The sequence below is a fragment of the Xiphias gladius genome, chromosome 23 (genome assembly GCF_016859285.1).
Source record: "Xiphias gladius isolate SHS-SW01 ecotype Sanya breed wild chromosome 23, ASM1685928v1, whole genome shotgun sequence".
NCBI classification, from domain to species: Eukaryota; Metazoa; Chordata; class Actinopteri; order Istiophoriformes; family Xiphiidae; genus Xiphias; species Xiphias gladius.
Window position 1 is genome coordinate 12,407,087 of NC_053422.1, and position 17,292 is coordinate 12,424,378.

General features: G+C 39.9%; 2 protein-coding genes across 5 annotated transcripts in view; one reads left to right on the plus strand and one right to left on the minus strand.

Moving 5' to 3' along the window:
* inppl1b (inositol polyphosphate phosphatase-like 1b) overlaps positions 1-17,292 on the minus strand; it is a 31,828-nt gene that overhangs the window by 13,550 nt on the left and 986 nt on the right. For 2 of the 4 annotated variants that reach the window (XM_040120255.1, XM_040120251.1), the window contains exons 1-8: positions 17,163-17,274; positions 15,828-15,912; positions 13,058-13,154; positions 4,083-5,256; positions 2,818-2,881; positions 867-1,005; positions 605-725; positions 49-189 (exon numbers count right to left, since the gene is read on the minus strand). In XM_040120255.1, the coding sequence (XP_039976189.1) occupies positions 49-189; positions 605-725; positions 867-1,005; positions 2,818-2,881; positions 4,083-4,219 (602 nt within the window). In that variant the 5' untranslated portion in view covers positions 4,220-5,256; positions 13,058-13,154; positions 15,828-15,912; positions 17,163-17,274. Of the gene's footprint in view, positions 1-48; positions 190-604; positions 726-866; positions 1,006-2,817; positions 2,882-4,082; positions 5,257-13,057; positions 13,155-15,827; positions 15,913-17,162; positions 17,275-17,292 lie in introns of those variants that run through there. The other 2 variants (XM_040120254.1, XM_040120252.1) reach the window with 1 other exon arrangement.
* On the plus strand, positions 12,314-15,885 carry arr3b (arrestin 3b, retinal (X-arrestin)). The gene is made up of 15 exons (XM_040120568.1): positions 12,314-12,331; positions 12,509-12,577; positions 12,739-12,799; positions 12,905-12,949; positions 13,047-13,240; positions 13,402-13,461; positions 13,561-13,637; positions 13,776-13,911; positions 14,004-14,088; positions 14,268-14,340; positions 14,635-14,772; positions 14,933-15,010; positions 15,114-15,137; positions 15,249-15,302; positions 15,852-15,885. Exons 1-15 carry the CDS (start codon positions 12,314-12,316, stop codon positions 15,883-15,885), a joined length of 1,146 nt encoding a protein of 381 aa, XP_039976502.1.

Sequence of the window (17,292 nt, forward strand, 5' to 3'; positions counted from 1 at the left end):
ACTGGGTTCTGGGTTCATCTTTTACATTAACAGTAGACTGACGCTAACCTGTTTAGGCCTTGGCAGGCAGTACCCAGCGTACGCTTAAGGTGGCATAGAGATGTTGCCCCTTTATGCACATTCTCAATGTCGAGAGGCAGCTCACTGAAGAGGTAGTCATTGAGCAGACCAATCACATCACAAGCAGTACTGCACAAAGGATAAAACAGGCAAAACACTGTTTAATAGGCAAAAAAAAATAAAACATTAAAAGAGTAAACAGCATTTTACAAGTTGCTTCCTCATGTTCCTCTATGCTTGGCTGCCATCAAGTGTATATTTAGATAATAAAATGTTGATGAGAGGTGAACGTTAACAGATGGCTAACATTACTTTGACACTACAAATCAATTTACAAGTCAGTAATCAGTCACAAGCCAATAAACAGTCACGTGTAAAAAAAAACATCTGATATTGTCACTCAAAACAAGCAGACATCCACGAGAACACAGATATGTTAAGAAATGCTACACATGCAGCATGGATAGGTACTACACAAAGAACATCTTTGAAAGGGAGCTTTGGCAATTGGTAACTGTCTTACATTTAAGATGGATGATCATACCTGGATGTGTTCAGCTCCTGTAATTTATCCAGGAATGGGGCAGGAGGGCCTGGTTTAGCTGGTGGTCCTAATAAAAGCGCTGTGTTGACAGGGGCTGGAACTGGGGGCAGCCTCTCATCATCTGTGCATACATGAAAAATAAAATCAAACATTAATAGTCAGCAATGAATATGTTATCATGCACGCACGATGTAGTGTATGATGTTTGTACATATAATTGACATTTTGGGGAATTTTCTGTGATAGCAGCTTGATGGCCCACCTGAGCTCTCGTCCCCTGTGTCCGTATCCCGGGGAACAGGGTAGAGCAGAGGCGTGACGAGGCCTTTGTGGGGATGCTGGTACCCCAACACCAAGTCCTCCAGTGTCCGGAAACAGTTTACCTGCACCCCCTGTGTTGTCTGTGAGACATACACACAACAGAAGTCATTGATTATATGTACTGTATAAATCACATGATCAACATATGTGTGCTAAGAGACTGTGATTGCTTGCTCACAAACTGGAAAGACCACAGAAACTGTGACAAAATGAATTGTAGATAGTAAAAGACACATACTGTCAAAGCACACTACACACTGATGGTGAAGTCAGAGACATATTTTCCAATATGGTAATTTAAATAAATTAAGTTCCTTCATTTATTTTGATTTTGATTGCATAGTAATAACAAATGCATTTTTATAAGGTTATGCATTTTTTCAAACAAGATGCAGCAATCTACAGTGCCATGGCCTTGCTCAGTTGCACAAAGCAGAAGTATTTATTTGCATGACAGAAAAAGGCACATACAGACGATTTGCTGTGATAAAAGGAGTCCCGGGGACTCCTGACTACAGCAGCAGTTGGCTGTCATGTTTAACTGTGGTCCAACATTCCCAGTCCAGCTAAAAAGCCCCCCGTAAAAACATGGCATGGGAAGTTTTTACATGCATACGTTCACACATTCAAGCCACAGGCACAAGACTACTCTCAAACTCTCCACAAAAACCTGCTCCGCTATATTTCAATCGCACTCAAAGCAGTAAGGGCAAAAAATAAGATTGAATAAACACACATGCCGTGCACAGGTGCTGTGCATATATACAAGCAGTCACACGCACAAAACCTACATGGTACACATCAGACCACAATGCAGAGCAAACTCTTTTCCTGCGTCCTTTTAGAGGTTTTTGTTTTCATTTTGCCGTGAAAGACTCGAGCTACCTATCTGTTTTGCCAGGACATCTGCAAATAGTATTTTTTTTATACCGCAGGGATCTCTTGAAAAGCAATTAAAAAGAAATGAAAAGGAATAAGAGACAGTGAGAGTCAGGATTGGCCCCAAAATTATCCTCTGGAAAAACAAGAAGGCAAGCATGCGACTTGTGAGTTAGTGGCGCAAATCCAGTGAGGGAAAATACGTACTGGAGGTTTATACTGATGGCAGTGGAAAAACAACTGAAATAGCAACAGAGTTTAAGGTCTTCATTTGAAAGCAAAGGATTTTTCCAGGTCAAAGGCTTGAAAACAACTGCCAGAAAATTGTTATTAAATTCCTTATTGGATTTTAATATGCAAACCCACTTGTAAAAAAAGCCACCAATGATTTGAGGTTTAGGCCCAGAAAATGTTTATTTGTCTCACCCTCTTGCTTTCTCTCACCCACTGTGTGCATGTGTGTGCTTGTGTGTCTGCAGACGTTGAGCCTGTGTGTGTTTCTATAGTCTAATAATTAGGTCATTTGCTGACTAAATGGCCTCCTTCTCGGCGTATCGAAAACAGACACATGCCATCACTGGCTTAAACTCTGACACATGCAACGGATTCATTATGTCTAATACAAACACCCCCATAAATACACATTACAAATAAGCACACCCACTGGTCAATGACCCAGTGTGTGGGTTGAGTAGGAATCTGTGAGACATAAAAACAATTTCTCCTCTGTGCTGCTGAGTTCATGCTGCAAGCATGCAGCCACATGGCAGAGATGCCATTCAAACAACAAGGCTGCTGCAGTCGTAACAGAGCCTGTACAGAAATGAAACACAAACACGTTCCTGTTCTCCTTACAACAGGCAATAACAAACCATTGTTTGATCCCTCTAACTCCATTTGACCAGCTGTGTGTACAGTTCTTGCCAAATTTTCAGGCATCTATTGTGTTTGTCTTTCCTCTGGTCTTCCTTGTCAGACAGAGGATTCAGTGTTGTGTGGCGATTAACACTCACCTGAACTGCTAGAAGGCCGTCTGCATCAGGGAGAATGCGATAGGTGTGAACATGACATTGGAACCTTTGGAAACCAAAGAAAGCTCTGTTATTAATGGCATTGCAAATGACTACAACACACTTCTGAGCAAACATTCAAAGGGAAAATATAATTAAATCTATTGTTTACATAAGGACCAGATGTCTAAGTGTATTTAAAAACAATGTAACTTTCTTAACGAGGCACCAGTTGTTGTACAGATCACTGACGTGGCTTTACTTATACACTGTGAGAGACACTTAGATCATCAGTCACTTCAGAGGAATCTGTTTCAGGCAGCATGTAAATATGAGTGGCTGTTTTTATCCATCAGCTACTGTATATTACATGAACAAAAGGGAACCATGGTAGCAGAATGACTGAATAAAAATCAAAAGTGTGGAGAAATTTCACACACTAAAAGAGGCAATGAGATATTGAGAAAACAATGAAGGGAAAGAGGGAGCGTTGTGAGCGGCTGGGCTCAGCTCTCAGGAATGTATCTGGCTGGGGCTGATGAGCAGTCAGCGTAGTGTGGTCGCGGGAGCTCCCGCCCCCTTTCAGGGGCCCCAGGGAAGAAAGCGGGGTAAAAGGGGAAACTGGGAGTCCTTAGCCAGGGTTTCACTGGCTGAGATGGACTGCGTTCGGACAGGACAGTCTGACTAGCCTGGAGAGGGTGTGTGTGTGTGAGGCTGGCCCAGCTGGTACGCAGTACTTTAAGCCATAAACAGTACCTTTGCTGCCTGCTGGCAGATGATGGTGAAAGTGATGGATATGACAGGGTGAGTGCTGCTCAATCAATTGACACATGGGGACATTCTACAGAAATACTTAGTTTATGAAGTTTCCAATCCTACATGCCAAAATCTAAAGATGAGATAATTAAGTGAGTTTTTACATAAAGTGGAGCTAATTTCTGCTTCTTCTCACATAGAGTAGCATTTTCCTAATCCAAGACATCACACTGAATGATTCACTCAGTCAGTATTTTCAAGGAGGTGGAACTGTAAATGACTTCTGAGTACAGAGAGTCACATTCCCTTGCATTTTCATGTTCTTTTGAATAAGGATCTACACTTACAAAAACATTTAAGTACCAGCCCAGAGGTGCTCGTACAGAGCTTACTGCTAAGATTTCATAATGGCTTAAAATACTTCGCACAGGCAATTATGTTTGATTGTGAGAGGTTAAGATAAACTGGCTGTAGGAGTGTGTGTGTGTGTGTGTGTGTGTGAGTATACTCACAGCAGGCACAATGCATAGGCTCCTGGCACAGACTCACTGTCTCTCACTAGGTAGCTGCCATCCCTCCCAGCCCGTGCCAGCAAGTCCTCTGCGTGCACACGGCTGATGTCACGATGATACCATGCTGCTGTAGCCATGGTAATCAATATTGAGAGATATGTTCATAAAAATCATCCACATGAGGTGATGAACTTGGCACGACACGAGTAAAACGTAAGTTGTGTCAGAATTGCTCAGATGGCATGACGCTGGCAGACTGTCATTCAAGTTGTCAACACATGCCAGTGCTGAGTGGTCTATTTAAGTGTTTAGAGCTTTCCCATGATCCTTTTCTTCATGATCAAAGTGTCAAACAGACAACCCCACACCTTGTCTTTATCAGCTAGAACTTCCTGGGTCCTCACTGGTTCCTTTTGGGTCACACATCCTGTTGCATTGTAGGAAGAACGGAGAAACATCCAGCTGATTGTGAGGTTAGTCCACTTTAAGAACAGCCTGCTTCTCAACAGAAGCTCCAGTCCACCTTTCTGCTAATAACCTCCTGCACAGAGACCCTGTTTCAGTTTTTGGTTGCAATTTGCTGCACCCAGATGGGTGTGTTGCTCCAACAAACACAGACCATCACAGCAGTGTGCGGGAAGGAGAGAGGAGGTAGAGGAAAAACAGCGAGAGGTGCTCCAGAGTCTGAATGAAGCAGCCAACCCCCAGGCAATGACAGTGCCTCTAGCTCAACCACAAACACAAGCCCTCCTCTTGTCCCAAAACAAAAACTCCACATGCAATCAACAGGAAAAGAAGAACCAAGAAGGCAAAACAAACAAATGAAGCAGCATACACGGCACCCACACACGCACACAGCAGAGAGAGAAACATACCAGATGGAACTCAGTCAGCACTAAAACCAGACAGGCATGCAACAGAAACCAGACTAATTCAAATGATTTCTCAGCTCTGTTGCCATATAAGGGAATAGGAACACCCTCCAAAAAGTTCAGCTGATGACTGCAGTTGTCTTTGCTTCTTCCAGGCCCAGATTCCATTTAGATGCTGTCTGATTGGATGTGGGCTAATCCGGGGGACTCACTTTCATGCTGGATGTTTGTGTGCTGGCGTGTGTGTCTTGTCAGAAGAGTCCCGTCCGCACTGGCGTTGTCTCCAGCGGATATTCAGAGTGCTGTCAGAGCAGAGGGAGGGAGCAGAGAGGCAGGGGACAACCCCGTTAGAGCACAGGGCAGACAGAGGAAGTGACTCGACATTCCAGATGGTGGACATAGCCAGGAGAATTCTTGTGAGGGGCTCAACTTCACCACCAGTGTGTGAAACAGCAGACTGCTTCCTTTTTCTCTCACTCTCTCTCTCTCTCTACCCTTCTATTTTCTTCTTCCTCACTCAGCTCCTGCCCTGTCTCTTTCCTCAAATTCCAAACAGAAGACACAGCTTTCCACTCAAAGGTGAACTGAAAGTAAATATGCCTTCCAGAGGCTAATCCTCTGCTTCTTTCTTCTTTTTATTTTATATTCTTTATCTTCAGATGTTTCAGCCTCTGGAAGGCATATTTACTTTCTTCCACCCTCTCTTTTTCCTTTTCCAACCTTTTTCGTTCTGTCACCCTCCCTAAACTTCTCTTCCCCTCTTACTCACTCCTTCCCTCTAAGCAAAACACAGTCTCCATATGGTTATGATCATCCCTAACTTTCTTATTTTTGCCTTCCTAAAAACATTGCCCATTATTCAGCCCTCCTACTTCCGTCCTTCTCCATTAGTTGGACCTCTGTGGGAAGCTGTTTGGTCCCATATTTGCTGTTCTGCCTCTCACTACTCCACAGAAATGTGCCGACCACCAACCGCAGTCCCCATAAAACAGACACAAGTCAATCCCCGACTGATGATGTTTCTTCTTAACCCTCAATCCGTAGTTAGTCCTTCTTGCTATGGGCTCTGTACAGCATATAATTGAAAAATATGCAGCATCTTGCCAACAAGGCTGTACAGCGGTGCTTTGAGCTAAATGCTAACGCCCATATGCTAACGTTTTCATAATGAAAATGAGAACACGCTGATGTTTCGCAGTTAATGTTTAACCAGGATGTTTACCACAGTGACCCTCTTACTCAAGTGTATTATCTCGCTAACATTTGCTAATTAGCACAAAAAGTACAACTGAGCCTTTACAAGCGATTGCAAGTCATCCAGTCTAGACCAAAGTGGTGGACTGACCAGCCGACAGACGTTACATCCCTGGAGCAATGACACTAGCGTAGCTAAACAATATATATGAAAACTAATTGTTTATCTAAGTAAAGCATCATTGAGTGCCTTTAAAAGTGCTCTGTAAATAAAATGTATTATCATTATTATCATCATTATTATTATTATTGTTAACCCTGGCAACATGAACCCTTACCATGAACTTGAATAGAAATACTAATTCTTCTGTGTTTTCTTTTATGCTTTTTATTTTAGGTTTTTAAAAGTGAAACTCGATGTGGCTTCTTTGGCTACAGGGAATTTGAGAGGTTTCACTGACATTTGGTAGGAGGAATTGAAAAGTGTATATCTTGTAAGATCTTTCTCAGAACACAAGCTATGGTGAAGATATATATCTCTGATGGGGGGCTGATAACATTCACCAAAACCACAAAACTTCACCACCATTAGTATCAAAATCACATTTGTCATTCTCAGAAACAGCAGTTGTTTGCTGATTTGGTTCCCCTCTCGTCTGTTACTCTATCTAGTTCTAACAAATGCTCTACTTATGCAAGCAGGGAATTGGACAGGATACTGAGACAGGCACTGGGACAACATGATGTTCTCCATTTCTAAGAACCACCTGCTCACCTTCTCTTTCCATGCTGTCTGTCAGATCAGCTTTTGAATTTAAATAAATAAATAAATAAATAAACGTTCTGATTAACCTCAGCAAGACCTCCATTTGTTGACGACAGACCTGGATGAAGAGCTGTTGTGTTGCTGATATTGAACAATACCTTCATGGAAATACTTAACATTTCTTTACTTGAAACTATATAATCAAGGCCACACAGCAAGAAAGGCCATGATTATATAATATGACAGCCAAAATACAGTATATCATTAAGAAAAAGAACTAATAGTAATAGTTAAATATGGAGATTCTCTATTAAGGTCCACCTCAACCAGAGGACGAACTGGCTATACAAAAAACTTAAGGAAATTTGGAAACGCAGTATTAATTAAAATCCCAGGAATTTTACAAACTTAACACTTAAAAATGAACAAAAATGCCTTACAGCTAATTATGGTTGTAGAAATGTGTTCTTAAAAAGAACACCACAATCTCCAAGCATGCTACATCACGAAAAAGAAATGAGTGGTGAAAAGTGCCCTGGCTGTGGATGACCATGTGTTCATGGCTGTAACAGCCCTTCGAAGTCACAGCATCACTTGAGTTGAGTTAGTGAGTAGCAGCTGCTAAAAATACATTTGGTTAAAGGTCACATGGGAGTTAACGGGTAACATCCCTTTACCTGCCCAGCATTTAATCTGAGTTCATACTTGTGTGTGTTTGTTTCAAGTGCATTCATAATTCAGATCCCTAATAATAATTATATTACTGCACATCAGCACATTTTGGATGAAGGTTACACTGGAAGAAGACTTCACCTCACACAGTTCACCATCACTCCTGAGGAAAAACACTGAATGGCTCAGCACCTGTTAGCAACAAACATTGCTTCACTGACTCAATTTAGCAACACACTGAAGATTGTGTTGTTAAGACTTGGTAATGCCATGGTGCTTTAATGCACTGGGACTAGTCAGCAGTCCCTTTAAAGGGACAATGTTGACTGTCCATATATAGTGCTTGCCTAAAATGGAACCAGATTAACTGTTAAGGGGCTTATGTGGCTGTATGTAACCTTTCACAGCCAAAACTGGAAAAAGGAAACTCAAGAGAGACAGTTCATCATGAAGACACCAGAAAAAAAAGATTACCTTAGGGGTTTTGTAGCTTTATCCTGGATAGTACTAAGTGGTATACAAAAATACAACTACATGTAAACAGTGTAGACAAAAAATACAGACCTGCGTGCAGTAGCTACACCCTAACAGCCAGTACATCACAATGATGTATCTGAAATGTTGGTGACTAAATAAAACATCTGCATTGATTCGAATCATTAAAAATACAGTGTACATAAGGCTGCATAAAGGCCGTATCATATCCTAACAGATCTCAATCAATCAGTCACTCTGAATCTTGACCCATTGTCCCAGAGGTGAGCTGTGACTTGGTAAGCTCACTAGAGGAAGGGGAGGTGCCCAGTGAAGCGCATAAAGGCTGTATCAGAATGGCCGTAAATGCTTATAGCAGAATACACAGAATCCAGAATAACAGAAGCATTCAGGTTATTAATTTCACATAAAGTGTTGGAACAAGGTTCCTTCTTTTGGTATCTTGATAACAAAGCTGCTTGAAGAACCATTGCTACTGATTTTGAACAGAACTGTCACATCAGTGCCTCACATTTATTTACTCTGTATTATATTGTCATGATCTGGCACCTCAGCTGAGACCTCGAACAGGAAAGGGACTTTTGTGCAATTCCTACCAAAAGTAGTAGCTACTGTATCTCCATAGATAACCTTTAAAAACTGTCTATTAAGAGCTATATGATATATACAAAAAAGAAGAAATTCAAATATTAGGAACATGACAAACTCGTACACAAACACCATTAAAACATATGCCACACATCTAATTGTAGGATAAGATACATGTTTTTAAAAGGGCTTTTGGAATGCTTTGCTTCTTTAAAACTTTCTTTCCCAACGTGGGGTAACAGAAGTGCATGACTTTATAGGAAAAGCCTGACCAATGTCAGTTTTTAGTCTAGGCAACAGTTTGTATAACTAAACTGTGATTGTTATTTTGGTGTTACATTACAGCTTTGTGTTTCTCATAAAAGGAGCCACTGCCCCCGCATCTCACCACTCTTTCAAAAGTAACTGTAATTTCTCACAATGATATCTGATATACTACAGCAGTATAAAGCATGCTTTCCACAGTTCCTTAGCTGTTCTGCATTTCACTGCACTGAATATTAGAGTCGTAAAGTTATATACGGAGCACTGCAGCAGAATTATTAGGAAAGCAGCTTTGATGTATTAAACAGCTTAAGTTTGTATTTTCCTGTGAACTCCTGGCTGATGATCCGGCGGTGTAATGTACAGCAGTGCTGTCCTGTCTGGGCAGCTTTAAAGAGATCTCAAACCATGTCCCCATATGACAGTTGAATGGAGGCCGCCCTGAACATCCACCAATCTAATTCATTATCTTTGACTGCCAAGGAGTGACAATCCATCCATAAAATCCATCAATCAGCTCCCTGATTAATTAATCAATTACACCCGGCTGAGGAATTAAGAGGATCCTCCACCGATCCACCAGACGGATTTACCTCTATAGCGGTGTGCCAATTCAGAGCCTTGATTGAGAAAAAGGTCACTGCCAGTGAATGTGGAAGATATGGGAGCAAGGCTAAACCTCTGTCTCCTCCCCGGGTGAGGTGGTCTGGCCTCACTCAGATCAAAACTAAAGGATTCAGGTAGTCTTTGTCAACTGATAAAGTCAAATATCCCAACACTTATGACTGGGAAGAACAGCCAACCATATATAAATATCTAGGAAGCTGGGGCAAATTCAAAGAGTCCGATGGTATAAGTTGTACATTTCACTCAAACACACAATAGGTGCATGGCACTTAATTTTGAGTTCATGATAAAGTCACTGCTTTAATCCAGTTTATTATACCCCAATTTAACCTTAAACTAAACATGCATCAGCCATCACAATACACTTGATGCTATTAACTGAATTAATTCTTGGTGTCAGCCATAAAGAGTAGAATTGACCGGCATGATGATTTTGTAATCAAAGTAACAAAGCCTTGTTGCTCGCACAGCAGTAAATCAGCAGGTCACTTGGATTTCTGTAAACCTGCCGTGAGCACAGATTGTACAAGGCTTGGTAGAAAAGCCATCTGTCATCCTGGCTACCATAACAACTAAAATCCATCTAATACCAGTCTACTCCTCTCTAAGCTATAAGAGAGGAAGTCCTTGCAGATCCACACATAGTCTATTCATAAGACAACGTTTTAACTTCAGTGAGGCTCTAATAGCATTTTAAAAGTCACAGCTTGGAGCAAAGACTTTACATAAGTACTGCGTTAAAGTATTTTATCATTGAGCCACTAAAAACCACAAGTTTTTACATTACAGGCTCTGAGAAATCTTCCCCCTCCAGGTCTTCTAATGTTAATGGACAGTTTTCCATTTGCCCCACTGTTATTTATAAATTAGGCTTTCAGAAGAAAAATCTGATTTTTGAACATTTTTTCATACAGTAATTTAGAAAATTATAAACAGCTACTTGTTGTTTAGTCATGATGCTCAGGCTAAACACAGGTCGAACAGCATGACATTCATTTGTAGGTGGATTTCACTGCACTAGCTATAGGGAAGCATGGAGGAACGTACATGCAAAATATGGTGTACACAATATTGTTCACATCCTGCAGCACGTGCACTGTACAATATAAGGCCAAATGACCAACATCGTTTAAGTCCAGGACATGGTCTTCGATTGCACTCCATATCTGCCCCCCCCAGAACAGCCAACAATGTCTTTGAGGTTATTCTTTTGAAGTCATACAATATTATTTTTACGCACACTGTGGACCAAAACAGTAGCGTTGTAATGAATTAATCAGATTTTCTCGAAAACAGCCTTCTCTGAGAAGCTTAATAAGCTGAAGGGATGGCTCCAAGGTTGGGAGGTCATAGTATAAAAGCAAACGGGAGGCAGTGATTGGCACTCGCACACACACTACACACGCTGTCAACAGTGACAGATTACAGCAGACAGCAAAGAAGACTCATTGACAGAACTGAGGGCACGGTAAGTGGGCTGCGTCTCTTGCTGACCAACGGCACATTGGAAAGGTACTTTTTCTACTAGGAAGTTATTCAGAAATTGGTATTGTCCTGTGCTAATGAACTTCAACAGCAGTACTTATGACTGAAAGTCTCTTGGATTGGTAAATCAAGTAGAACATGAATAATGCATTCTTTTATAACCTTTTTAAAGCCTCTCTAAGAGAATGCTCAAATAAACTAAAACTGATTTTAAAACAGAAAATAACCAGTGCATCTAATAATCATAGATTTACCAGTATCACATGTTTTGATAACTCTGTTTAACTCTTTTTTATTTGCAGACTGGAGCTATAACTTTGCTATCAACATGTCAAAGTGAGTATACCGGATTTTGACTCATCCACTGTATTCAACAACTATTGTGACATAATAACTGATTTAGTTTTGAGGTTAAAATTAATCACTCCAATTGTGTAAGGCATTAAAATGCCACAAAAGAAAATGTAATATACCTATCACTGAATGCTATTTAACGCCACTGTCCATAGTGATACTTTATGCTGTCTAGAAATGAACAGTTCTTCTATATGTGCCGATACTAAATGTTATTGATTCTTGAATGGTCTTGCAACAGTATGTACATTTAACGTGCTAATTTGACATTGTTTTTTTATTAAACTGTTTTTTTGATACTTGGCCCATTTAATGAAAACAAGAGTGGCTCAGGATCAATGCAAAGATCAAAGTGATAATTCCATCACAAGCAACAAGCAGAATAGCTTAGCTGTAACAATTTAACATCTTGGCAGAGGCACAAAGAGTCTCTGTGATTCCTCCAACACGAGTCTTCCAGGATATGGATAAATCCCGATTAAGATGGATTCTGTGGACTAGATCTTTGAAGAGAGGTTTACAAGAGAAAAGAAAAGTTTTAACAAGATTACTTTGGCACACACCCAAAAGAGACAAACACCACCAAGGATTACTTGTTTGTTTATATCTATATTCACAGAGCAAAGGGATTGCGCTCAAAGGTTTATGTAATAGTAAGATTATTAAGAAAACCACCCAATATTCTTGGATACTGAAAAAAAAAATCTGACACATTTACCAAGACATATTCAACATGTAGTACATTGAATCTACTCTCTGCAGTAACACTCTGTAGGAGGACTTGAAGACAATTTTAGTTGTATATAATGTTACTATTATGTTCAGACCTAGCAAATCACAGTTATGTCTTATGTCAGGATTAGACACTTGTGCCAGCAGGTGCTTTTCAAACCTAAACACTAATCCATCCTCACATGAGTGGAGTGGTGTTGGTGTGGTGGCACTTCAGAAATTAAAAAAAAAAAAGAAATTATTTAATTATCTAATTATTGTAAGTAAGTAATGAAGTAAGTAAGAATGAAATCCATTATGGATGGGCATTTGGACCTTTGTGTTTTTATCAAATAGGTTTAGAGAGCGTAAAGGTGTTAAAAAGTGTGAAATTATAGACTGATTCACTGTATTTTCCTTTTTTCTCTCTTTTCAGGGTATTTAAGAAGACCAGTGGCAATGGACATGTAAGTGGCCTCTATAATATAGTCATTACAGGGCATCCCTTGGGCCTAGGGAGGAGTTCAATTTGTATGTAGCTCTTCCAACTCCCAAAAATAACTTCTAAACTCTTGTAACCTTGGTGGTGGAGTAACTGTTTTCCTCTGCTTTTCTCTCTTTCTCTTAGATTGCCCTGTACTTGGGGAAGAGAGACTTTGTGGACCATGTGGATTCAGTGGAAGTAGTTGGTGTGTTGCACAATGTCTGCTTTGCATCCTAACATATGTACATATACAGTACTGTATATGCATCTCTGTGAAATCTAACGCAGTTGATTCTTCTCTCATTTGCAGATGGGGTAATTAAAGTGGACCCTTCTGGTCTTAACGGCAGAAAAGGTACTTTTATCTCATTCGCCGTCAATGATGAAAGCTATAAGCCCTGAATTTACCTTACACGGAATAATGTGCAAGTCCATATCATTTTCCATTGCAGTATTTGTCTACCTCGCTTGTGCCTTCCGCTATGGAAGCGACGACTTGGATGTCATTGGGCTGTCCTTCAGGAGAGACATCTGGGTACAGCGCGTTCAGGTGTATCCACCTGCAGGTGGAAACACAACCAAATCACCAATGCAGGAATCCCTCCTGAAAAAAGTTGGAGAGCAAGGATGTCCTTTTTCATTCCAGGTGAGGAAGCATAACTTCACTCTTTACATAAATTATCAAATCACTCCTGTCCTTCAGTCCAATGTTACATTGATCAGCCACAGATCATTACTTCACCTTTACTTTCCAGTCTCACTTCCAAATATCCCTTCATCAATGTGCCTTGTCTCTACTTGTTTCAGATGCCAACAAATCTCCCATGCTCAGTCAGTTTGCAGCCTGGGCCAAATGATTCTGGCAAGGTACTATTACAGTCCATTTTTATTATTTATTTTCTTTTACTGTTATACACTATGTTCGATGTTTGAAAAATCATTTATTTGGGTCTTGTTCTATTGTAGGCCTGTGGCGTGGACTTTGAGGTTAAAGCATACCTTGCCAATGCACCTGACAGTGCAGATGAGGTCATTGAAAAGAAGTATGCATGCCCTAAATCAAACTATACTGTCAGCCCAATCCTAGCCATTTTCATATTGCATCCTTAAGCTGTAGCAGAATAAAGGACATACAGGGGGCTATCCCTGACCCTATTTGCTTGTCTTTTTGCTGATCTTAGGGACACTTGCCGTCTGATGATTCGTAAAATACAGTTTGCACCAGCTAACAACAAGGCCGGACCCAAGGCTGATATATCCAAGCAGTTCATGATGACTGACAAGCCAGTTCACTTGGAGGCCTCCCTTGAAAAAGAGGTACATTAAAGTATAGAAGCTGTATTTTTGGCTTAAAATAAATTATACAATGACAGCTAAATTATTCAAAATCAAATCATTCTTATTTTTAGATTTATTACCATGGAGATCCAATCATCGTCAATGTAAAAATCAACAACGAAACCACTAAGGTTGTGAAGAAAATCAAAGTTTCAGGTGAGTGGCAAGGACAGAATTAAAAACTTGACTGAGGTTAAATTTTAAATTAATTGTGTTTGTGTAGCTCAGACGACTAGAAACAGAGAAAAACATATGAGTGAGGGTTCAAGTGCACATGTATATATGTTCAAGAGTCATATGTTTTAACTGATGCAGAGCTGTTTTTTTCTCTTTAGTTGAGCAGCTAACAAATGTGGTCCTCTACTCATCTGACACTTACACCAAGACAGTCTGCTCTGAGGAGTTTGGGTAGGGTTTTCTTTATATCAAATGAGGCTTAATAGCAGGATTGGAGTGATTCCAGTTTCAATTTAATTAATTTAGGAAAATCCTTTCCTGTAAAATCATTCTCACATCCAAATGTCCCTAAATTTTATCTATTACTATTACTGAGAAAAAAAAAACTTTTGTCAATTTTTACGTTTTAATTTTAAATCTAAAGTATTGTTTAAGGAAAAGTAAATTAACTCACAGAATAGCTGTTAAATTAAACATGTATTATTTATTTATTTATCTATTTATGTGTTTCACTGCTATACACAGGGAGACGGTAAATGCCAACTCGACATTGGAGAAGTCTTTCCAAATAATCCCCTTGCTGTCCAATAACAAAGAGAAACGGGGTCTTGCAGTGGATGGACGGCTAAAAGATGAGGACACCCACCTCGCATCCACGACCCTGTAAGCTAGTCTAGGTCTCTCATCAAAGGGCTTACAGTAAGCCCAGGACAGGCTTTCATCCTCTTATTGAGTGGTGGTTTACAACTCTACACTGTGTCATCCATTTATCGTGTCCAAATCCTCAAGCTCAGAAAGCTAAACTATTCCTGTCTCCTCACAGAAGTCAAGGAGAAAAGGAGATGCAGGGAATCCTCGTCTCCTACAAAGTCAAGGTCAATCTAATGGTGTCCAGCGGAGGGTGAGTTTTAACTGATTAGAAAATATTCTTTCATAATACTTTAACATTTTGTGTCAAATTGTGGAGACAAAGGGTAACTTTAATTGTTCCTCTCTCACCAAAGCCTGCTGGGTGGCCTAACAGGAAGGTAAATATGGATTTCACTTCATTTGTGGTCGCGTGTTATTTATGTTAAGAATACACAAATAATTATTCTATGTATTGTTAATAATTAAACTTTTTTAAAAATTATTTTCAGCGATGTCACTGTGGAGCTGCCTCTGGCTCTAATGTCCCCAAAACCTGCAGGTGAGTGCAGTATTTTGCATATAACTGCAATTAAATGCTTCCAGATACATTTCACTTAAACAAAAAAGACAGTATTTAGTTTCTGTTACTGATCTGATTTACAAGTTTAATGTCATATCCTTCCCTTTTATCCATTCATTGCATGTCATTGCTGTCTAATGAGCAGAAGTGTAAGTATAACAAAGTCTCTATGAAAAGAAACGTATTTGCCTGTGGCTGTGATGTTTGTGACATGCAGCTGATATATTTCTTCTTTGTGTTTGTTTTTTTTATGTACCACAGCAAATTGGATTAAATGCCTCAATAGTTCAGGTGAGGTCACCCCAGATTCAGTACATTTCACGGGGTTCACTTCTTCAAAGGCTACCATGTATGTCCTTTCTACGAAATAAATACCTAATTTAAACACATGGTCATCTGCATTATGTTACAAAAACTCACAGTTTCATGTTACCTGTTTTACCCCTGGCTGTATAGAAAATAGACGAAAGGCATTACATGAGTTACCGTGATGTAATGTTGGACTCACAGAATCAATTCTTCCTGCCAACAGGGCAGACATCACAATTGCATCCATGGAAGGATGAGACGTCCAGCCAAGGAAAATCACCTCTCTGACAGAGAACACAGAACAAAAGGAACTCAACACCAATGAAGAGAAGCACTACGTGTCATTGAGTTACTACAATGTTCTTATTACCCTTGCACATATACATCTTTATTAGGCACGACTGCGAGAGCTCTATCACTGAAAAAGAGTCTAAACTCTGTGTGACATTTCTCTGAACGCCATCGTAGCATTATATAGAAATAAACACGTGTTGTACATTTTTCCTTGTCAAAGGAATTGCCCCATAGTATAGATAGTAGGCTTTTCTCTCTATTTGTTATGAATACGGACGACGCAGAGCTTCATTTGTTCCTAATCTTTATTGCTGTGTCATTAGAGCCATGAGATATTATGACTGAATGTGCAGCTGTGGGATGAATATCCCTAAAAAACTCCTATTTGTGTCACTCTTTATAGACAAGGGTTCAAAATAAACACGTTGTTTCCCCAAATATTCTCTTACCTTTGTTCATTTTGCTCAGTATTTTCATGTCAAGACTTACATTTGGTACGTAAGACTGAGAACTTCATTATATCAACAAAGTCCTTAGTTACACAAATATATACTGTTTAATAACCCTCAGGAACAAAGGTGACAGCATCATTAAAACAAAAACAGCCTTTTTTTTAATTAAGGCTCTTATGAAAAATGTTTTTCTTTTCTACATAGAACCTAATTCATACACTTTTATTTTTAGGTTAGCAATTATTTTGTTAGGGTGAGTCCGATTTCAAAGTTTGTAATGTGTGGTTTTCCTTTGGGACTAAAATTAACACTAAGTATGAGACACAAGTATTGCTCTGAAAATTTGCACGGAGTAGTTTTTAAAAAAAAAAAAAAAAAACGTTGCTCTGAATCATACAGCTAAAGATAATGTAAAACTAACAATTTTTTTCTCGACATGGATGCCGCTTTCATATGGCTTCCTTGTCTCAAAACTGTGGCTAACACAGTAAACCACTGGTTTAGAGAGCCTTCCTCTTCGCCTGCGCCTTGCTCTTCCTTTTGCCATTACTTACGCGTTTTTCTAAGCAGGCAACAAACACACTATCCTGCCAAATTTTCGCAGAAGTTCTGCGGCTAAATCTGAGTAACCACTTGTGCTCGAGTAATATTCCAGTGGGCCGACAATGTGTCAATGTTCACTCCTTCTGCTCGGCTAAAATCTACGAAAATCGCGTTCGTTTGACGCATGGGATAAATATCAAAAGATCCTACTCAAAGTCTGGACATAGAATAAGGCTTTACGTTACCTTTGCAATATCTTCTGTCTCTCAGCGGCCGCCTCTTGGTTGCGCTATTTCACTCGTGTATGATTAACAAAACAATAGCGCTGGCTTGTGCAGGATAAAGATACACTACTTGCCCCTCTCCGGTCTAGAC

Excerpts from the sequence above, each read along its gene's own strand:
- arr3b (XM_040120568.1), top strand. Across the intron at positions 14,341-14,634 it reads GTCTGCTCTGAGGAGTTTGG|GGAGACGGTAAATGCCAACT; the intron begins GTAGGGTTTTCT and ends TGCTATACACAG. Across the intron at positions 15,011-15,113 it reads CTAATGGTGTCCAGCGGAGG|CCTGCTGGGTGGCCTAACAG; the intron begins GTGAGTTTTAAC and ends CTCTCACCAAAG.